General features: G+C 35.0%; 1 protein-coding gene across 3 annotated transcripts in view; it reads right to left on the bottom strand.

Annotated features, from left to right (window-relative positions):
* LOC126779918 (leishmanolysin-like peptidase) overlaps positions 1-23,144 on the bottom strand; it is a 91,852-nt gene extending 68,708 nt beyond the window's left edge. For all 3 annotated transcript variants that reach the window (XM_050504106.1, XM_050504105.1, XM_050504104.1), the window contains exon 1: positions 22,928-23,144. In XM_050504106.1, the coding sequence (XP_050360063.1) occupies positions 22,928-23,062 (135 nt within the window). In that variant the 5' untranslated portion in view covers positions 23,063-23,144. The remainder of the gene's footprint in view (positions 1-22,927) is intronic.
* Between the last annotated feature and the right edge of the window lie 1,687 nt (positions 23,145-24,831).

Here is a 24,831-nt window from a genome sequence, read left to right on the forward strand (position 1 = left end):
GACTTGCTTAAATATTAATTCATTTGTAATCAATATTTATTTATAACAAAAACCGATTTAATAATACTATTAATAATGTCCTCCAGACCGATTTCGGCCACGGCGGCCAATCTCAAGAGAGATTAGCCAACTGCGCAGGAGATATTACAGTGCACAAGTGTGTGCGCAAACACAGGTGCACTGACTATTCCCTAACTCTCATAATCCGATGGGACGGCAATCCGACCCGACCAGTTCAGTTCAGGCGCAGGACCGACGGCTTTACTTGCTTTCCGAGTCACGGGAGTGTACACACTACCAACTTCCAGACTCCAGGCTGATACTGGAGAATTTTGTGACAGAAAAACTCGATAACTTTTTTTATTGGCCCGACCTGGGAATGGAACCCAGGTCCTCAGGGTCTGCGGCCTTAAATCAAGCCACTAGACCAGCGAGGCAGTCAAATCGATTAATATATCTATATTTATAATACAGCACTACAACACTTAACCGCTTACATATAACCCATAACAAAATAGTATTTGAACCCAGAATCGTCTTTAAGCATTCACGTTTTCTAACAACTGGACCATTTCGGTTTACAATAAAAATTAATATAATTTAACATTGTTTAAGCAAGAAGAAGCGAAGCGTAAAGATTGAAACGAAGATATTCAATTTAAAACAATTATACGTTATTGTAATAGGAAACAACTGCGATAATTAAAATATTGGAACGCGTCTGTAATATTGCCAGTTCATTGACTTAACATTTTGAAATTATAGTACTTATACTAATTATATTTAATCTATATATAAAGTGAAGTAACGGCCTGTCAATGTCCCACAGCTGGGCTAAGGCCTTCTCTCCTTTTTTGATAAGCTTTGGAGCGTATTCCACGCTGCTCCAATGCTTTGGAATAAACATTTCAGAATTTTAGTGAAATTAGACACATTCAGGTTTCCTCGCGATGTTCTCCGTCAAGCACGATATGAATTATACACATGAAAATTCAAAGGTGCTTGCCTGCGTTTGAACATACGATCATCGGTTAAGTTCACGCGTTCTAACCACTGGGCCGTATCATCTTTGTCTGTATATATAAAAAAATAACTAACTGACATATCACACAGCTGAATTGATGCTAGTACAAAATAACAGCTTTTTTTTAAATTAATATCGCTATTTGCGATTTACGAAAACTATTTATTTTTATTTAATATGCATCTATGTAATAATTTAAATATTCTATGTATATAATTCAAGTAGGCGTTATGTACGTTAGAATGGAAGAAGTTGAAAGATTTTCGTCGTGAATTTCACACTAGCGAAGCCACGAATTAGTTGATAGTTAATAAATAAAAGTGTAATATTAAAAAGAAATATCCAGGTGGCGATCGTTTCGTTCCCATGGGGGGGTTTCATCAATAAACTCACTAGTCTATACCTATAATAAATCTATAACTGATCGCTGTCTGTACATGGAAAATATATGAATAAAACTACCTTAAATGAAGCCTCAAAAAAATTAAATAGAAATTAAAAATAGTTAAAAATAGTAAAAATCGTGACCGCGTGCAATAGTGGCAAGAATGCTAGCAGCATTTCCCCTTTTAATCGCAATTCCGATTCTCTGGGCGAAATAAGAACCACTTAGTCGGTTAGTTGATAATAAATACTTATTGAAAAAAAAACAGATTGATGTTTTAGTTTTAAAAAGACACAATTTCCTTTGAAGGTGTCTATTGCAGTCACAATAAATGAAGCACAGGGAAAAACATTCAAGTATATCGGAATAGATTTAAGGGAATGATGTTTTTCTCATGTATGATTCCAATTGTATGTTGCCCTATCTAGATCCGGGTGCACAAAAACCGAATAAGCACTAATATCCCACGAAAATAAAACTAAAAATGTTTTATATACTGAAATTATAAATATATTCTTAGTGTTTTTTTTTAAGTTATACGCGGGTAAACCGCAGGCACAGCTAATTTTATAATAAGCACAGCACACAAGCTTACTTTTAAATGTTTTAACCAAGCAACTGAGGCATTTCGTACGCTTTCTGGGATCCTGTTGTAAAACCTTATACAACGCTCCATTAAATAGTATACAAGCAGACAGTTAGCGCTAAACAACAATACGAAGTAGTTGGGTTTCGCTTAAATTGTGAGTGTAACTACAGGGACAAGGGACATAACATCTTAGTTCCCAAGGTCGGTGGCGCATAAATAATAATAATAATATCCTGGGACATTTTTCACACACGGCCATCTGATCCCAAATTAAGCTTCTACAAAGCATGTGCTGTGGAAACCAGACAACTGATATACTACATGTACTACTTTTCTTTTGTAAATACATACTTATATAGATAATTACACCCAGACTCAGGACAAACAGACATGTTCATACACACAAATGTCTGTCCTGGGTGGGAATCCAACCTACAACCTATCTATATTATATATAATCTGCCAACCACGCTAACCGATTCGTCATAGCATTAAAAATGGATGGTTAGTATATCTAGCAGCATCAGTCTATGGGTGGTGGTCGACTCACCTTCAGGTGGCCCATTTGCCAGTCTACCTACATATTATAAATTAAAATCCTCGAGCGCCAATATTAAAAAATATCATTATAGTCTTTGACAACAAAATCGATCATATATTTTTGATATATGAAAAACCCTTTTCTCTTCAAAGCTCATTTCTTTCCAGGTTACTACACACTTTTTTTATTTTTATTGTGTAGTTATATAAATATTATACTGATATTATAAAGAGAAAAGATCCGATTTTAAAATTTCCTTCACATATAGAAAGCTAAATTGTCAGAGAGTGACATAGGATAAACCAATTTTTAAAAAAATTAAAGATCCTTAAGAAAATTGCAATAATCTAACTCATGGTATAATTTTTTTCCTATATGTTATTATTGGCGTAAAAATATAATTGTTTAAACCGGAAGTCGGTGCAGGCCGCCAGTGTAACATACGCTAAACACAGTGAAAGCAAAAAAAAAACGAATATGATTAAAAAAAATTAATAAAAGTTAAAAAGTATAAACTTTTATATTATTAAAAAAGAATAATATAATAAGTTTATCACATCTGTGTGTAACTCCCAAATGGACCAATTTTGATGCGGTTTTTCCCGTTTAAAACCTGTTGTCATCGAGATGATTCTTAGCTATTTATGAGGATCTCTTGATGCGTTTGAAGATCAGCTTATATCAACTTGACAAATGGGTATTACCAACATTCACAACTAACGTTTGTATTTAACATTACAAAACACTTATGATAAAGTTAAACGGCCAGAAGACGCATTTCATTTTTTACTCTTTAGGGCGTTGTGTTAGGTCGGCCGTTATTTATATTCTCTAAATATTTTCTTAAAAGTTTAGTCCAAGCAAAGAATTGTAAGTATACGGTCCTGTGCTAGTCTTTTTAAATAACTACGCTTATGAATTAGAAATTGTATTCTAAACACAACAGTAGATAAAAATCATGCTTTTATTACATTGAATATTAAAATTTGTCGAAATAAACGCTCCGAAATGAAAAGATTTTTCTCGCTCCAGAGATCATGGCATTCAGCGCTTTTTATGTTAAATGGTCCAATGATTTTATGACACGGTTGTAATGTTTCAGATATTAGAGATATACAAAGATATATATACGTTTAGAAATTCAATTGCACTATTCTCTAAAATTTCACTTCGTGTCAATATTAATCCGACTCACGATACGCTTTTTAGAGCCTGTATTCTTTAAATGTTAGTAAGCGCCGTCTCAAAAAGAGGGGTGTTATACATTTATGTGTGTTTGTCTGTGGCAAATCGCTACTAAATGGATGAACCGTTTTGATTTTTGGTATGACACGATCGAGAGTATTCTGATAAACAGCAATAAAAAAATCCAGCGTTAAAAAATAATAATAAATTAGTATTTTAATCTTGTTCTTATATACAGCTGTAGTTAACCTTCCTCTTCGGGTCATATTGACCTCGTATGGGATTCATCCTTAAAAGGTCTTTTTTAACGCTTAAAAAAAGCATTACGCGTTAACCCCACGGGAACATTCCTCCCATTTGGGGCTCGCGCGTGTCTACGGCGCCGAAAAAACCAGCGGTACCCCTTCCATCTTAACGAGGTCAATCTTTCAAGTTTATGCCATCGATAAATCATATCTTATTACTATCATAGCTCACTGTACTGCATCGGTCTTAGCGTGAAATGAGAGATAGTATTATTATTCAGAACACTGAAGCGTTAATAAGATAAACAAGACACTAGAAATTTAATTACCGTTTGTGGCGCGTATGCAATAAACGATTACTTCCTTTTGTTGCAATGTTTCATATATTTAAATCGTATATGTAAATATACTGTCATCATCATACTAATCATCGCTATTTTCATCACCATCGTAAGCATTATCATTCTAATTATCACCATAGACATCATCTTTTTAGACGGACGAGCATATGGGCCACCTGATGGTAAGTGGTCATCAACATTGGCATTGTAAGAAATGTTGACCATCGCTTACATCGCCAATGCGCCACCAACCTTGGTAACTAAGATGTCTCTTGTTCCTGTAATTACACTGGCTCACTCAACCTTCAAACCAGAACACAACAATACCAAGTGCGGCTGTTTTGTGGTAGAATATCTGATGAGTGGGTGGTACCTAGCCACCTACCCAGACGAGCTTGCACAAAGCCCTACCAGTGAAATCGTAATAAAATGTGATTTTCATATTTCAAATAAATCGATAAAAATGTAAATTAATATAACACTATTGCAAACAAGTATAAAAAAATCTAGCATAACGTAAAACATTGCTATATCGGTTAATTTCGTTATAGTTAAACACTTTGTTGCGCGGGCGCAACTTGAATAGCGAAAATTACAGACATTAACTTAATCGTGTCAAAACAAAGCCGAACGTTCAAGGTTTCTTGTTTATATTAATAAATATATAAATATCATATTATGTACTATTTACACTTTATATATATATGTACGAAGTTGATTTTAATATTGTAATGTGATATTTTTTTAATAAATTAAGAAATAATAACCGACGACGACAGACGAGCATGTTGGCGTGGTTGGTGGATGCTTGCCTTTCACGCCGAAGGTTGTGGGTTCGATTCCCACCCAGGACAGATATTTGTGTGCATGAACATGTCTGTTTGTCCCGAGTCTGGGTGTAATTATCTATATAAGTATGTATTTACAAAAGAAAAGTAGTATATGTAGTATATCAGTTGTCTGATTTCCATAGTACAAGCTCTGTACAAGCTTGAAAAATGTCCCAGGATATTATTATTATTATAACCATCCCTTACATCGCCAATACGCCACCAACTTTGTCAACTAAGATTTATGTCTCTCGTGCCTGTTCTTACACTGGCTCACTCACCCTCCAAACCGGAAGACAATACTAAATATTGCTGTTCAGCGGTACAATATCTGATGACTAGGTGGTACCTACTCAGACGGGCACAAAGCCCTACCACCGAGTGAAATATCGAAGAAGCAACTTAGAAAATATATGTCAGTTGTTTTGTATAAAATCTGACATATATAATCACATCAATTATAGATCAATTTATATAGCCAAGATCGCCCAGTGGTTAGAACGCGTGAATTTTAACCGATGATCGTGGGTTCAAACCCGAGCAAGCACCACTGAATTTTCATGTTCTTACATGTGTCTGATTTCATTGAAATTCTGCGACATGTGTATTCCACCAACCCGCATTGGAGCAGCGTGGTGGAATAAGCTCCTCCTCAAAAGGGAGAGGAGGCCTTAGCCGAGCAGTGGGACATTCACAGGCTGTTACTGTTAATGTATTAGATGTTTTATATGAAAATACACATACATATATTCCAATTTTTATTATCAAACAGATAGGATATCCATTTCTATATATATAGTCTGCTAAGTGAGTATATAACGGAATAGTAGTATATGGTTCACTTAGTTTAAAAGCTAATTTACTTGGAGCTGTATTTTCAATTCCATTGTAGTTCCATTTACCTGATTATACATATATTGTGAACATCGAATTATAAGAGCGAAGGAATGGAGAGCGCACCTGTGTTTGCGCAAACACACATGCATAGCTTGCTTTAATCCTGATAATATTGATCATTCTTAAAAATCCTCGACAAATAAATTCGTATGAACAACAATTTAAGAACTTAAAGTCAAGGCGGCTAGCGCAATGGTCGATTTTTGTCGCCATTTTGGATTTACTCCCAATAAACCCCCACTAAAGAGTGGTGCATTCAAATTTCTAGCTAGGATTAATGCAAGATTCGGCTTTTCCCGACTGGGCTATAAGAATTGCTACACGATTTGCTAAGCTCTGACATATTATGCACTACGAACAGTTCTCGATTAATCTTTATCATAAGATATTTTTATTTACAACTAAAAAAAAGCCGCGGCTTACCCAACGTGAACGTGATTGTGACGAAAATTTAATTTAATAAAATATATAAATTAATAGTTAACAGCATTATTGTAAAATAAAAATATATATAATATAATAACAAAATATTTTATTTGCATTTTTAATTTTAAGCCGTTCGAAGATTACCTTTGACAAACATATTGATAACAATTAAAAAAAAAATATTGTTTTGATTATGTCAAATCAAACGTATAATTAAAAAGAGGCAAATATTATGACGTCACATCGCACATCGCCATAGAACTAAGAAGTTATTTTAAAATCACAGACAGACTTAATTTTTATTTATTTTTATCGGTATTGTTATATATTTTTATTTATTTTTTATTTATCAACTAATTACAAGTCCGCTTTAATTTTACTTACAAAATTTACAGTGAAAACGTGATATTTAACAAATCCACAATGATATTGTCAATTCAAAGACAAATCTCTTTGTTCTTGTTACATTACTACTTAACATTATAAACGCAAAGCTCTAATAAGGATGGATATTTGTTACTCTTTCACGAACTCTTCAAAAACTACTGAATCGATAAGGATGAAATTTGGAATACAGATAGTTTATATACTGACGTAACACATAGACTATATAACATCTGACTCACAGCCTTCCTAACCGCACATAAATAATTCAGTGTTTAACTTGTAAAAACTAGATCTCAACAAGCAATCCGCAATGCTCGTAAATAGAACTCAAGTCAATCAGTTTCCCGCCATGAACAGTATCTGTCAATGTTCTTGTTGCCAGATTAAAAATATACATTATTATTAATTAATATAAAAAATTACAGATACTCACCAGTAATATTTAATATTACAATTCATAAAAATCATTACAATCTGACTTAGTCTTACAAACTAAACCACTAAAACTATAATTTACGTATATTGATACTCGTGTGATGCGCCTTTATTGTCTGAAGTCTCTCGGTAAGAGTGACTTTGAAGGTTAATTTCACACTTAGCCAACCGTGAGAAGCTATGCCCTATTTCATAGTGATTTCTTTACCTTGAAACTTATTAAAATAGCTAAAAACACAATAGTCCATAACGCAATGAGTGCGAAATTTGTTTTGATATGATATTAAAGTTGTAGGGAACTGATTTTTCGATACCAACTTTGCAGGTATGTAAGAATACACACAGTAAAATAATCCTTTTATTCTCTTTCACACGTAACTTGTAATATAATTTCTTACTAATTAACATTTTACAATTCTATTACAATTTTTATTGGAATTCCTGCAATCACCACGACAACAATCAAGCGAGTCCATTTTTCCGTGGTTTGTTTTTTTTTTATATCGCGTAGTTTTTTTTCGCTCAATAATTTCCGACCAGTGTTAATTTAGATAATATTACCATTATTTTCTAAAATCTCAAAATAATTATAAAAAATCAGTAAAACCTTACAGGTAGTCAATTAATTTAAAAAAAAAACACGAATACAAATACTGCCTTGAAATAACGAAGCAAAAAAAAAAAATTTTTTTTAATCCAATAATTAAATAAAAATTATTTACATTAAAGCCTTAAAAACATATAGAAATAAAAATTAAAAATTATACAATACTATACAAATCGTGACCGCGATTGGTGGTAAGAATGGTAGGCATTTCCCCTTTGAATCGCAATTGTAAGCAATGGTTAACATTTCTTACAATGCCAATGTCTATGGGCTTTGGTGACAATTTACCATCAGGTGGCCAATGCTCGTCCGCCTTCCTATTCTTTAAAAAAAAGTATTACACTTACTTATTGATAGTCAGATTAGAAACTACCACCGGTTCGGAAAAGAAAAACCCAGTCTTGAGAAGAACTGGCGAAAGAAACTCAGCGGGTTTTTTTTTATATATATAATGTTTCGTTTACAAAAAAAAGAGAGATATGCCGCTCTCACTCACATCTCATTCCCAAGGTTTTTATAGAATAGGAAGGTGGACGAGCATATGGGCCACCTGATGGTAAGTGGTCACCAAACGCCCTTAGACATTGGCATTGTAAGAAATGTCAACCATCGCTTATAGCCAATGCGCCACCAACCTTGGGAACTAAGATTTTATGTCCCTTGTGCCTGTAATTACACTGGCTCACTCACCCTTCAAACCGGAACACAACAATATCAAGTATTGCTGTTTTACGGTAGAATATCTGATGAGTGGGTGGTATGCTATCATCCACAAATTCATTGATTCTGTAATAACATTTAGCACACAAGCGTTCCTTTATAATTTTTTTAAATTTAGCAACTGAGGCATTTTGAACGCTTAGTACTTTTCATAATTTTAATTATGATTTCAATGACATTATTTAATATTTAATTTTGACATTTTTAATAATTACTGATGATTTTTTGTTACTTTTAATTTAAATTTGATTAGATTGTATCTGGAAGTGCTATGTGCACTTGTAATTGACATGCATATTAGATATATTATTAGTGTTTATTAAAATAATTCTGTTCAATGCTGTATTCATGTTGTAAGTGTGCTATTACAAATAAATAAATAAATAAACGCTTTCTGGGATCCTGTTGTAAGAGTTTAGCAATGCACGTACAAACATTCTTTGCTTTTTTATATAAATTTATCTTAAAGTTAAGTAGCAACCTGTTAATGTCCCACTGCTGGGCTAAGGCCTCCTCTCCCTTTTTGAGGGAAGGTATGGACCTTATTCCACCACGCTGCTCCAATGCGGGTTGCTAGAATACATATGTGGCATAATTTCAATGAAATTAAACACATGAAGGTTCCTCGCGATGTTTTCCTTCACCGTCAAGCACGAGATGAATTATAAACACAAATTAAGCACATGAAAATTCAGTGGTGCTTGCCCGGGTTTGAACCCACGATCATCGGTTAAGATTCACGCGTTCTAACCACTAGGCCATCTCGAACATTTATCTTATATACATGTATATAAGATAGATCTAAGGTCCACATAAAAAGCGATATCTCATGTTATATAATAACAACGCAACAACAAATCATAGTGAAAGTGAAGATGTGCCTCAGATGTATACAAGCGACCGCTACCAATGTTGCCTTCTTAAAAGTCTTTAAAAATACGAATCTATTATTCAAATATACAAATTCCTAGAGATTTATTATACTAGCTTATAGTTCCGTCTTCGCACGGGTATATAAAGAAAAATATATTTTGTTTGAAGAATTTGCATAAAATCCGTTTTTAGTGAGCGAGAAAATTTCGTGATGATTGGTATTTCGCTTATATATATACTAGCTAGCTTTAGGATTATCTTATAAAATAATATTTAGTTAATTTACGCAATGGCAATACAGGCAGAAGATTTTCAAAAAAAAAAAGACATCGGAGAATAAATGTTACGTAACGTACGGTTATAATAAGATAATTTTTGTATTTCTTTGGATAATGATTAAAGCCGTTACTGTCCACGAAGCCCGCCTGCAACCATTACTGGCGTCACATTCGAGTGACAACAGAACTTAATACCAGATCAGCTCATTTCGGAATGTCATTCGTTTTTGTACAAAAATGTTGCTATGGCAACCAAAATAACGGATGAGATGATGTGGCCATGACAACGGAAAATAACAGTTTTGAATTGGAAAAGTATTAAGATATAAATATACATATGATTATTTCATATATTGTTATTATTGTTAGAAATACTTATTTATATACTTCACTTAATATATTTAATAATTACATGTTTCTATATTGTATTTAATTTAATAAAAATATAATCGGTTTCAGAACGCCATTGGTATTTTCTACCGGTGGTAGGGCTTTGTGCAAGCTCGTCTGGGTAGGTACCACCCACTCATCAGATATTCTACCGCAAAACAGCAGTAGTTGGTATTGTTGTGTTCCGGTTTGAAGGGTGAGTGAGCCAGTGTAATTACAGGCACAAGGAACATAACATTTTAGTGCCCAAGGTTGGTGGCGCATTGGCGACGTAAGCGATGGTTAACATTTCTTACAATACCAATGTTTATGGGCGTTGGTGACCACTTATCACCAGGTGGTCCATATGCTCGTCCGCCTTCCTATTCTATAAAAAAAAAAGTTTTCCCGAGCATATGTAAAAAAGGGGAACTGAACGATTGTCATCGAATTAAAAATATATGATATTTTGTTTTAATTAAATTCAAAATATTTCATAAGTTATTATATTAAATATATTAAAATTAATATATAATAAAATTTATTACTTATACTGGTGTATTTATTATTATTATTACCTTCCCGTTTCAAAATTTTGAAAGTGACAACTTGAAAACTACGTAAAAAAAACGACTCTTGAACATAGACGATCAACGAATCTATTTAAGAATTCGTTTATAGAAAACACCATTATGTATGTATTTATTATATAAGCTTCCATATGTCACCTGGGCAAAGATAGAAGAAAGCCGATAGAAATCGCTTCGACTATAAACACATTGTGGAATATATATACTATATACCAATATTATGTAAGCGCAAATAACTCTGTTACGCTTTCACGGCTAGCACACTGGACCGATTTTGATAGAATTTGGCATGAAACAAACTTGAACCACGAGGAAGAATCAGAAACAGCCCGTGATTGTCCCACTGCTGAGCTAAGGCCTCATCTCCATTTTTTAAAGAAGGATATAGACTTTTTTATTCAACCCTCCCCCAGCACCAACTTTCCATTTACATAACCAACGTCGTACTACTGGGGTTAGCACCGTGAAATTTTCACACGGGATCTTTTTACACAGTACTACTTGGAAATTAATATTTTAAAATTCTGAATTACGACGCGAGCGTAGCCACGGGCATACCGCTGCCATAACTTTATATATTAACTGCTGTTTTAATGTTTTTTTTTTTTAATATGAGACTTTTAACATACTTAAATATATAATAGATTTACAGACAAAAAACTTAAATCTTATAAAATACTTAATTATATATTGAGGCATTTATTATATACCGACAGCTATATCAAATACATAATCTGAAACGGCTAACGATCGTGTACTTACTTCCTGTATCATATTGAAGGTTACACTTCCGGTGATATGCGTTATGTTTATGCACGTATTTTTAAGATATACCTAATAACATTCTTATAAAAATTACTATTAGTTTGCGTCTGTGTGTGTGTGTGTTGTGTGTGTGTGTGTGTGTGTGTGTGTGTGCGGGTTGAGTTGAGATTCGAAACAAAGAATTATTAAGTTTATATGGGAACTTTTGAATCGTAATGTTAAAATAATTAAATGTACTTTTTTTATAGTATAGGTAAGCGTACGAGCATATGGGCCAACTGATGTTTAGTGGTCACCAACGCCCATAGACATTGGCATTGTAAGAAATGTTGACCATCGCTTACATAGCCAATGCGCCACCGACCTTGGGAACTAAGATGTTATGTTCCTTGTGCCTGTAATTACCACAGGTTCGGAATGTAGATTACATGAAGAACAACCGCTAAGGAACTGAGTAGTTACTCTTTTCAAGCTTGCTTCATATTTCATTAGGTCAATGGTTTAGCCATGTTTATGCAAGACGAACAGACAGACCGTTGCATTTATAGTATTATTAAGATAGAATAGATCAGATAAATAATTATCAAGAGCTGTACATAAGTAAACGGCCGTGATCTCTGCGCGTTATCAACGCAAAAAGTTATTAATACAAAGTTTTGCATCGCGTTCAGATGTAGGTACGTATAAGTATATATTATATCGCATGAGCTGTGATGGCTCAATGGTTAGAAGATGTAAATCTTAAACAGTATATATACATATATATATATACAGTACATATGGTTGACATTTCTTACAATGCCAATGTCTAAGGGCGTTTGGTGACCACTTACCATCAGGTGGCCCATATGTTCGTCCACCTTCCTATTCTATAAAAAAAAAATAGAAGCCTCTCCTTCTTGAGGAGAATACACATGTGGCAGAATTTCAATGAAGAAGAGCATTGTGCATTCTGCTGCTTTCTCAAATGCTGCGTAGCCTGGGCGAGTCTTCCCGGTGTGTCGGTCTCGGTATGAACTTGGACAAGACCAAGGTCATGTTCAATAGGCATGTCGTGCCGGGACCGATATACGTCGAGGGGAAACCTCTCGAAGCTGTTAGTGAATATACCTACCTAGGACAGATAATACAAGTCGGTAGGAACAACTTCGAGAAGGAAGCCGATCGAAGAATTCGCTTGGGATGGGCAGCATTTGGTAACCTTCGTCAAGTCCTCAAGTCGTCTATACCGCAATGTTTGAAGACGAAAGTCTTCAACCAATGCGTCTTACCTGCCATGACATTTTTGTAATTTTTTTGTAACACCCTGTGAATGTCCCACTGCTGGGCTAAAGACCTCCTCTCCTCTTTTTTGAGGAGAAGGTTTGGAGCTTATTCCACCACGCTGCTCCAATTCGGGTTGGTAGAATTCACATGTGGCAGAATTTCAGTGAAATTAGACACATGCAGGTTTCCTCACGATGTTTTCCTTCACCGTAAAGCACGAGATGAATTATAATCACAAATTAAGCACATGAAAATTCAGTGGTGCTTGCCCGGGTTTGAACCCACGATCATCGGTTAAGATTCATGCGTTCTTACCACAGGGCCATCTCGGCTTATGCCATGACATACGGTGCCGAAACGTGGACACTAACTGCGGAACTAGTCCACAAATTCAAAGTCGCTCAGCGTGCTATGGAGCGAGCTATGCTCGGAGTATCTTTGAAGTATAAGATCAGAAATGAGATTATCCGGAAAAGAACCGGAGTCACCGACATAGCTTGCAAAATTAGCAGGCTGAAGTGGCAGTGGGCTGGTCACGTATGTCGTAGGACCGACGGCCGTTGGAGCAGACGAGTCCTAGAGTGGAGACCGCGAATCGGCAAGCGCAGCGTAAGGCGCCCTCCAGCCAGGTGGACCGATGACCTTAAAAAGGTGGCGGGCACCAACTGGATGCGAAAGAGCTTTGGCGCACCTTGGGAGAGGCCTATGTTCAGCAGTGGACAATGATTGTTGATGATGATGATGATTGTGCATTCTAGGTTATTGTCATATAAACAAACTCAGGTACTATCAGGTTGTTCTCCTATCAAACATTGATGTATTGTGTTGCAGATCAGATTTGAAGGTTGGGTAACCCGATGTAAAACGAAAATACAACATGAGACGGCGTGTGTGAATAATGTCCCAGGATATTATTATTATATACATGGTTAAATAATTTATTACCCTTTTTGTAATTGTTTAAAGTTTACAACTGTAAACATTACGGATTGCAATAACAAATTTTATTTATTGATCGTTATAAATATTTATATATATTCAGTAATTGGCTCGTATTCAATACAAAACTTTATATAATGTTGTAATGAATTATTCATATAATGACTGCCTCGTTGGTCTAGTGGCTTGATGTAAGGCCGCAGACCCGGAGGTCCTGGGTGCAATCCCCAGGTAGGGCCAACAAAAAGTTATTGTGTTCTTCTGTCAAATATTCTTAGTAGCAGCCGGAGTCTTGAAGTTGGAAGTGTGTATACTCCCGTGCCTCGGAAAGCACGTAAAGCCGTTGGCCTTGGGAACTAAGATTTTATATAGTATATATGTTGTACAGTATATACAGCTTTCAGATAAAAAGACTCCCACAAAATAAAAAATAAAACAAAGCATTTCTTCGATAAGTTCCGTCCGTTAAGAGTCGTAGCGCATAGCTAGTTTCAAAATCGCCATCTTGATTCTTATTATGCAATTCGTTACCTAATTCCTCAGTTTTATTATGCAGTGCCCAGCGCCCGGTTTTCTTTGAAGGTCAATTCTCAATTACGAGTTGATTAGCATCTGCATATATTTTAAATGTATTTATTAATAAAGAGTATATTTTATTGATCAAGGTTCAAGGCGATAGCGGATATTGTTTATATATAATAGCAATAAATAAATAGGCAGCAAATAGGCCTGATGGTAAGTGATGGTGGCCTGGTAGTGGTCGACATTGGCGCTGTAACGTTAACCGTTCGTTACATCGCAAATGCGCTAATTACGAACTAAGTCCCTTTGTCTGTGGTTATATAGCTTATTCCAACCACAACAGCAGTAACAGTACAGTAAGAGCCTGTGAGTGTCCCACTGCTGGGCTAAGGCCTTTCTTTTGAGGAGAAGGTTTGGAGCTTATTCCACCACGCTGCTCCAATGCGGGTTGGTGGAATACACATGTGACAGAATTTCAGTGAAATTAGACACATGCAGATTTCCTCACGATGTTTCCCTTCACCGTCAAGCACGAGATGAATTATAGTCACAAATTAAGCACATGAAAATTCAGTGGTGCTTGCCCGGGCTTGAACAATCATCGGTTAAGAATCACGCGTTCTTCATCACCACTGGGCCATCTCGTCAACAGGAGTAAACCCAAATAAACAGCTTTTACATCGATATTGGTGACATTGGTCACCGATATCAATTGACGCAATACCATCGGTCGAGATCTTGAATAATATGTGATATTTACTATACCGTAACAGCCTGTGAATGTCCCACTGCTGGGCTAAAGGCCTCCTCTCCTCTTTTTGAGGAGAAGGTTTGGAGCTTATTCTACCACGCTGCTCCAATGCGGGTTGGTAGAATTCACATGTGGCAGAACTTCAGTGAAATTAGACACATGCAGGTTTCCTCACGATGTTTTCTTTCACCGTAAAGCACGAGATGAATTATAATCACAAATTAAGCACATGAAAATTCAGTCCTGCTTGCCCGGGTTTGAACCCACGATCATCGGTTAAGATTCACGCGTCTGTGGTAAGAACGCGTGGCCATCTCGGCTTCATTATCATTCACTATGGATTCGCGAAAAAATGGCGTTTTCAAATTCCGCGAAGTTGTAATCGGAACTTCGAAAGTTAACGTGGTCGTAACTAGTTAAGTAAGGAATAGTGTTTTATTATGAATAAAGGTAAATTAATCAAAGACTGTTTATAGTGCGTAATAAAGCAGAACAATTAGAAAATCGCAAGCAATTTGTTAATCTAAGGTTTGTTTACCTTTATTCCTACTCCGATTGGAATAGGGTGTACACTGGTTTGTTTATCATTTAAAAGAGTATTATGTGACAAGTGCGTCGTACTTACAGACGAGCTTACGAAAAGCCTAAATAAACGACTTTAAAATACGTATGTAACCTTATTACAATCTTTATTTTATTTATTTATTAAGGATCTCCAACAAAGGATACACACTTACGAGTACATTACATCGTAGAATAATATTTTAATATATGTGCGCTCCTTCAGTTAAAGGAGATACAACAAGCAATTTATTTAAATTTACTTACAATTACATTTATATATTTATAGAATCGATAAAAAAACAACTTATTATCTAAGTGTAGAGATCAATTGAAAGTAAACAACATGCGTATACAAAAACATTAACAATACAAAAAAATCACCCTTTCCATCTTAACGAGGAGCGGCACGGGATCGCTTGCGCATGCTACTGTGATACTCGAAAATTTGTTCAACCCAGACGAAGTCTGGATAGACCGCTGGTTTAAAACAACCTGACGATCGTTTCCTTCCCATAGCGCGGTCATTCAGCACACTTGAAATTTTACATATTTTACGTTTTCGGGAATCTAAACGAGTACAACGTACCCAATATTCATCAATTACACCCAGACACCCACCGTCTCACCCACGATCAGGTGGAAATAATGTAGGTCAAACTGATATAACTTATGACGTCATTACGGTAATGATACTGAAGTGAATTCGTCAATAAACAAGAACGCGGCTGTTAAATAACTATGACAATAAAATCTTATGTATGTGTGTGTAACTGATTACATATTAAACTGTGTCGTGTAGCTGCTATCTTATAAAGCGATTCCACAAAAACGTATGATGTGTGAACGTGTGAGCTCGTATACCGATATCACGCACACATTAACGCACCTACAATAACAAATCTTACGCTACCGTCGTCTGACGCTCGAAATCTTACGCTGACGTTTGAAATCTCAGATAGCTAAGATAAGACCAAGAGGTAAGATTCATCGAAAATCTTTTGTAAGGCCCGACTGAAAAAAAACTGCTAAAACAATATACGTAAAACTTATACTAGAAGATAAGCGCGTTTCAGAAATGGTTTTATTATATAAAATTGTTTTGAAGTCGCTGCGTATCGAAGTTTCATCCGCTTTGAATTAAATCAATTGTCATTATCAATAGTCGTATACTGGTTGTAGAGCTTTGTGCAAGCTCCTCTGGGTAGGTACCACCCACTCATCGGATATTCTACCGCAAAACAGCAGTACTTGGTATTGTTGTGTTCCGGTTTGAAGGGCGAGTGAGCCAGTGTAATTACAGGCACAAGAGACAAAACATCTTAGTTCCCAAGATTGGTGGCGCATTGGCGATGTAAGCGATGGTTAACACTTACAATGCCAATGTCTATGGGCGTTGGTGACTACTTACCATTAGGTGGCCCATACGCTCGTCTGCCTATCCTATAAAAAAGTACTGATTTTTGAATAAACCCACCGAAAACAAAGACGCTCAACACAATGAAGTGCTATGAAGAACTCATTGACGCGAAACCATAATACCAAAGGATCTTATACCGTAACTCACTGGGGGTAGGAACTCGTTAAATATCACGCTGACAATAATAGTTCGATTAACAGCTAAGGAGGAACAGCTAGTGTCATTAAATACGCATTAGAGCTTTCTTTTCATAATATATTGCAATCATCCTTCCTATCGATAAATATTTCCGATTCAATATCAAAGTGAACATATGTATTAAATTTTGAAGCGAAAATTTTAAATGTTGTAAAAATAGACTCGTCCAGCGAGGAAGACGGGGGCGAGAGCTTCGCCGAGCCACGAGCGGAGCACATCACAGGAGAGGCCGTTGATGCGTTATGTCTATCCTATATATGAGGACGGCCATCGCAGTGGTTTTAGTGGGTAAGAACACATAATCCAGTTCGCCACCCATGGGGGCTGGGTACCTTTCTGAAGGTTTCCACTGCGAGAAAAAAAAACAAAACTCGTGTCTTCGCGTCACCGACATACTAATGTTAATATAAAGAAATCGTTGAAAGTACAAATAATTTAAGTGTTGTGGAAATTAATGAGGATAATAATGATTAAAAGTTTTTTTTTTTATAGAATAGAAAGGCGGACGAGCATATGGGCCACCTGATGGTAAGTGGTCACCAAACGCCCTTAGACATTGGCATTGTAAGAAATGTTAACCATCGCTTACATTACCAATGCGCCACCAACCTTGGGAACTAACATGTTATGTCCCTTGTGCCTGTAATTACACTGGCTCACTCACCCTTCAAACCGGAACACAACAATACCAAGTACTGCTGTTTTGCGGTAGAATATCTGATGAGTGGGTGGTACCTACCCAGACGAGCTTGCACAAAGCTCTACCACCAGTAAATAATACCAGTATATACAAATAATATAAGTAAATTTTAATTATTATTTATTTAAATTAAGCTGTATTAATATTTTGTACCGAGTTAGCGAAACATATTGTGTGTTTTGATGAATAAAAAGCTATATAATAAAAAGGGATGCACCAAACAACCCATTTACTATAAATAAGTGATATAATTAATTGTTTCAAATGCGCATATTTTAATGAAAAATTCTTGATGCATCCACCAGGTAACAGCCAAACAGCCACACCCCAGGTGACAGGTTTCAAAGGTAATCATTCTCAAGGTATATATTTGCGCACCGGTGCACTCATATAATCTCCGATGGGATGGAATTCCGACACGACTGGAAAAATGGAAGGTTCGCGCGCAGGAACAACGGCTTTACGTGCTTTACGGGAGTGAAAATACTGCTGAGCTTCGATATAAAACTCGAGACTTATAAAACCTGAACCTCGGAGTCTGCGGTCTTGTAACTACTAACTGTCAGATGAATGTATTTTTTCCTTTGCCTTATTATTTACATTAATATGGTATTGCGTTAATTAAATAATACTAAAACATAAGTCTGGCTTTTTATAGATTTTTGACGAACAACTGAAGTATAACAGTAGTTCTTTAACTTATCATAAACAAAAAAAAAACACCTATTCGAGACGGAGTTGGTTTTAGTTTGAAATAAGAAAGTGTGATTTTTTTTTTGTTTATACGGTTTTCAATTGTCAAAGGCTAAAACTTATACTGACGTTTGGAATGCGAATAATTCTGAACAAGTTATAATTTAATTATAAGCTATTATATAAACATAAATTAATGAGATGAAAATTCTGTGTTGCTCGTCTGTTTGAACACTCGACCCACGTTTAAGATTCACGCATTCTAACTACTGGGCCATACCGGCTTTACTACTCTAATAATTACTAGTATGTCCAATTTAAATCGTTATTAAAAATTGTATTAGTATTCTTAATATGTGTGTCTGTATGACCGCTGTAAACTCAAAAACTACTGAACAGATTTTCATACGGTTTTCACCAAAAGACGGAATGATTCATGAGAAAGGTTTAGATGTATAATTCATTAAGGTTCTGTATAAATTGGCTGAAATATAACGATAATTGTTGAAGGTGTCGGAAAAAATCGTATTGACCGGGAGCTTTACTGGCGTGCGCCACGTAATATGTACTTAATTATGGAAACTTTTTATATAGAACCTTTTTTTTAACGCTGGAAAGACGCGTTACGCCTTTCCCCCACGAGAACATTGGGGGGTATGTGTGGCTCGCCGATGTCCAAGTCACCGAGTGCGCCCCGAACATCGGAATACCCACTAAAAAAACAGCGGTACCCTATCCGTCTTAACGAGGATTGCCACGGGATCGCTTTCGCATGCTACCGTGACGCTTATTTTATGTAGAACCTTTTTCAACCCGTGCGAAGCCGGGTAATCTAATTTTAAAATGCGAAAGTGACTGTCACTCTGTCTTTTATGCTTTCACGGTTAAACCACTGAACCGATATCAATACGAGTACACGGGCTTTTTTTATTCAACACGAAAAAACTAATATGACACTAAGACAAGAGGGAAACAGAGCATTGTTTATACAAACGCATTACAATGTTCGTAGGGGGTTTAACTATGACGAAGCTGCATTCATTATATGCCATAAAATACCTATTTACCTTAAACAGTCCACAGCAAACTGGTTTAGAATTCTTTAACATAAATCCGCTTAATTATGTAAGTTATGTGCGAGTTGCCTTTGTTTCTTATATATATGTACTCTTCCTTTATATACTACACAATGACCTTACTTATAAACGTTAAGAGGGTGATCAATTAAACAATGGTGTCGTCTTCTATCAAATGTCAAATCAATAATGACAGAAAGAGACCAGCGTTTAACTAAACAGATTCTTTTTTTTTTTTATAGAATAGGAAGGCGGACGAGCATATGGGCCACCTGATGGTAAGTGGTCACCAACGCTCTTAGACATTGGCATTGTAAGAAATGTCAACCATCGCTTACATATCCAATGCGCCACCAACCTTGGGAACTAAGATTTTATGTCCCTTGTGCCTGTAATTACACTGGCTCACTCACCATTCAAACCGGAACACAACAATATCAAGTATTGCTGTTTTGCGGTAGAATATCTGATGAGTGGGTGGTACCTACCCAGACGAGCTTGCACAAAGCTCTACCACCATTTATTTATTCATAATTCAGTTTTAATAATTTTACTTATTGGTGTAGCGTTCCAACCCATTGGGTTACTTGTCATCAGATATTCTACCGTCAAACAGTAATGTTTAGTATTCTGCTCCGGGTTTAAGGGTGAGTGATAGTGTACAGGCACGAGGGATGTAACCCCTTAATTGCCAAGGTTGAGGCGCATTAGCTTTGTAAGAAATGAATATTTCTAACAGGACCAGTCTATTTGCGGTGTTGACCGTTAACAATTTGGAATTAGTATGTTTTATAACGATTTTAATATAGCCTACTATGTAACAAAATATACCAAGAAGTTTTTAATTTTCTTATTGGAAACATTTAATGGAACGATCAAAAATCACGCTACTGGAAAAATTGGGTTTGATAGCCATTTTGATTTATATTTATTCTTTTTTTTTAGTATAGGTAGGCGGACGACCATATGGGCCACCTGTTAGTAAGTAGTCACCAACGCCCATAGAAATTAACGTCGCTGAAACTAGCCGACAGAACTAGCCGACAGAACTAGCCGACAGAACTAGCCGACAGAACTAGCCGACAGAACTAGCCGACAGATGACATTCCTGAGCCTAAACTTTTCTACGCGACTGTACTGTACGTTGTTGCTTATATAACTCATGAACGCGTTGACACGTTAACTTGAAATTTTGTATGCAAGTCAATAAAAGATGCCCAAACGAGATAGTGACCACAAAAATGCGGCGCAGAAATTTTAAGCGTTTTTATTTTTATTTTTCCTGCGGTAAAGGGAGCGCGGTCTATTGAGCATGGCTACTATGCATATAACACTTGATTGCGTTGACTTAGAAACTTGAAATTTTATATGCTAGTTAATTAAAGGTACCTTAAAGAAATAATACTAGTCAACGCGTTCAAGAGTTATATGCTTATTGCCCATGATCAAATAGGCCGCGCTTCCTTTACGTCAGAAAGTGTAAAAAGACTATATTTAAAATTTCTGCGCCGCATTTTTGTGGTTATTATTTCTTTAAGGTACCTTTAATTAACTAGCATATAAAAGACGTCCATAGACATTGGCATTGTAAGAAATGTTAACCGACTTTGCGAACTAAGATGTTATGTCCCTTGTGCCTGTAATTACACTGGCTCACTCACCCTTCAAATCGGAACACAACAACACTAAGTACTGCCCAATTAATGTGGCTAGCACAATAAAAATTTACATACGGGTTCCTTTTAACTTTTTTAAATGTTACCCCTAAGGTAGTACAGAGAATGGACGTTTGAATGAAAATTTTTAATGAGCGATGAAAATTGGTAATAAGCAATTCCGAATTATGACGCGAACGAAGCCGGGTAAAGCGCTGGGTAAAATATAAGCAGTCGTTTTTTTTATTGTTGATAGGCGCACGAATAAAACCACCCTGATGGTTAGTGGTCACGACGAGAGACATTGGCATTATAAGAAATGATAACCATCGCTTACATCGCCAATGCGCCACCAACCTTGGAAACTAAGATGTTATGTCTCTTGTGCCTATAATTACAAGCAATCGTAATTCTTTCAATTTCAATTTTAGTGTCTGATACAAGATAATGGAAATTTTAAATAATTTTCCAAGATATTTGTTTATTATTTGATTCATAAATAATTCGAAATCTGCCATTTTAATAAATAATAGTCGAATTATACATATGAAATATTTAAATTTTATCATATCAACGGTAGTCTGAAATTAAAAACAAAAAACTTCAATATTATTTATTTTTTATATAATTTTTTATCTAAAACAATTGACTATCTAATAAAAAATATTGTAAATACAAAATTTACTATAAATAATAAACCCGATTAACAAAATCATGTTATGTCTAATAATATCTAGTTTGGTGTGTGAAAATTGAAAACCACATTCGAAATTAGCATAATATTAAGTGTCAATAAAATTGTCCGTCGTCTGATTTAATCCTTGCCAATATTAAAAAAGCGAAATTAAATTGCTATACTTTCACGTTTTAACTAATCAACCGATATTAATTACGTTTTGCGTACACGTGCGTTGTCAGGGATACAGGTAAGGATAGGGTACCTAGCCGCCGGGTGATAACTAGTATTATATAAACATAAATAATATACAAGAGACCTTTAAAAACACAGAATCGAAAGCTTAAAAACGTAACTGTCACATTTAAAACTTCTAATGCCCGACTTTAGACCAATTAAAATGATTACAAATTCGAAATTTAAAAAATTAAATGAATAACATAATCAGATTTAGATGCATTAAAAATTTTAATTTTTCAAATTCGAAATTTAAATTTTACAAACGAATTCACGATTACCGAGCATGTGTGAAGTCGTTCAAACTTGGCGTAAATTCCTAGAATTTTTATCTTGTGTGGAAAAATTTAAATCACAAAGCTATAATGTGTTATGTTAATTTATAATTACTATTTATTTTTAACAACCACTTTCTTGTGTTTAATAAACTATTTCGCATGTAGCCAGTGTTAAGAAAGCGTTGAATTTCATTAAAGAAAAATTAGCTAAAGAACGTATATTAGTAAGAACTTCGTATTAAAATTATATGAAAATTCTTATTTCAAATTTGAGAATTTTATAGCTGTAATTGAATCGTATTACCGTTTTATTGGATATTTTTTTATAATCTAATTAGTCACAGAAATGTACACACTCTTTGATGAATGACAAATCTAATTAAATTAGAATCAATAATACGTACACAGTTGACTGTAACTTTTAACCCTCAATATTAAAAAAATATTTTTATTTTTTTAAATACTCACATCATCTACTTTCGGGTGCTCGTGGTTACAATGCACACTGCCATGTTCACTTGTGACCAAATCGTTAAATGTTTTTGACAAACCACACACAACACACAACACTAAACACAAAATAACAGAATTAAATTTCGACATGTCTACCGTTTTTTCATACACGTCATTTGTTTACATCTTAAAACAATAAATATATTCGTTAACAAAACATCCACTCCCAGTAAGCGACTCGATAACACTAAAATGAAACAAATTCAACACTGAACGCTTCGAACTTCACAATCAATGAATCCGCTAAGAGTGAAGTTGGGTACGTCAACAGCTGTTACGGCGACGGCCATTTTCTTCCCCATTCCTTGTCTTTATCTAACTTATATGTTTATATATGTGTGTGAAAGAGAGTATATTCTGATAACACAAGGATGATGTTTGTGTAGATATCAAAGTAAAGTATTGGTTACACTTTACGACAAAACTAATGACTGATTTATTATCTTTGTTTTAACTTTCATTCTTAGTAATATTCATTCTACGCCTTGTTTATTAAGTTATTAATGAATCTTACTATAATATTAAGAACTAAATTATGTATTTTTAAAAGCTTTATTGTTAAACAATATATTATTTTTTGTCTTTCTCTTAATATGAGTTTTTGATTTTGAAATTTATAATAGTTTTAAAATTGGACAGTTCTTTGTTTATCTAGTCTGAACTAGTTAAATAAAAATCTGACTTACATTATTTTAAATCGTTTTTAGCGATTTTAACCAGTGACATATTTACGTTAACATTTTATTGTTTGTAGGTACTCGATTCGATCGATGTAGTTATTTCATATACTAGCTACAACTAAACATTCCGGCTTTAAGTGGGAAAATTAAGAATAAACTGACGTGAAAATGTAAAGTCAACAGACAAATTGATGTACTCTAGATGAATATAATTCACGACTGTAGGATTAACTTGCTTTCCGAGGCAAGGGAGTAAGTAAAACCAATTTCCAAGCTCCGGCCCGCTACTGAGAATTTTTTAATAGAAAAACCCATTAACTTTTTAATTTCTCCGCCGGTTTGAACCATGATCTCAAAATTTACATACTATACATTTTCTTGCTATATTATTGTAATATTAAATAAACGGGCCGATTGGTTTGGTTGGTAGGTAATTGCCTTTCACGGCGAAGGTTGAGGGTTCGATTCCCAACCAGGACAGATATTTGTGTGCATGAACATGTCTGTTTGTCCTGATTCTTGATGTAGTTATCTATATAAGTATGTATTTACAAAAGAAAAGTAGTATATGTAGTATATCAGTTGTCTGGTTTCCATAGTACGAGCTCTGCTTAGTTTGGGATCAGACGGCCGCGTGTGAATAATGGCCCAGGATATTATTATTATATATTTATTTTATTAACAAATCTATATATATTTAACGTCATATTTTAAATAAACAGCAATTTCGATGTACACATTTGCGTGACGGTTAGTTTTTTTAACTTACTGTAAACGTATCTTTATTTAAGTTTCGTGCCGAGAAGGCTCGTTTTAGACCTCCATTGCTATATTGCGTGAACGACTTTCCCTTTCAATATTATTCTGTTGTAAGCTTATAAACTACTAGTTTTTTATCGCGACGTCGCCTAATAACTTAATTTTCTTTTCAAAGTTACATAAATATAAATATCTCGATTGTTCGAAATCTGACATATGGTTATTCTTTCTAATTTTGTGCAAAATATCGGCTAATGTCATTTGTTTTTTTTTTCTCTGATTCAGGGTTCTTTTACAGGTCAAGACTGAAAATAAATGTCAGTTTCTCAAAACTAGTAAAGTCTTTTTTAATGTAGCATATCAAATTAAAAAATATATACATATATTTAATATTCTAAATTAGTTTTGCAAATTAAAGAA

This window comes from Nymphalis io, chromosome 30 (genome assembly GCF_905147045.1).
Source record: "Nymphalis io chromosome 30, ilAglIoxx1.1, whole genome shotgun sequence".
Classification (NCBI taxonomy): Eukaryota; Metazoa; Arthropoda; class Insecta; order Lepidoptera; family Nymphalidae; genus Nymphalis; species Nymphalis io.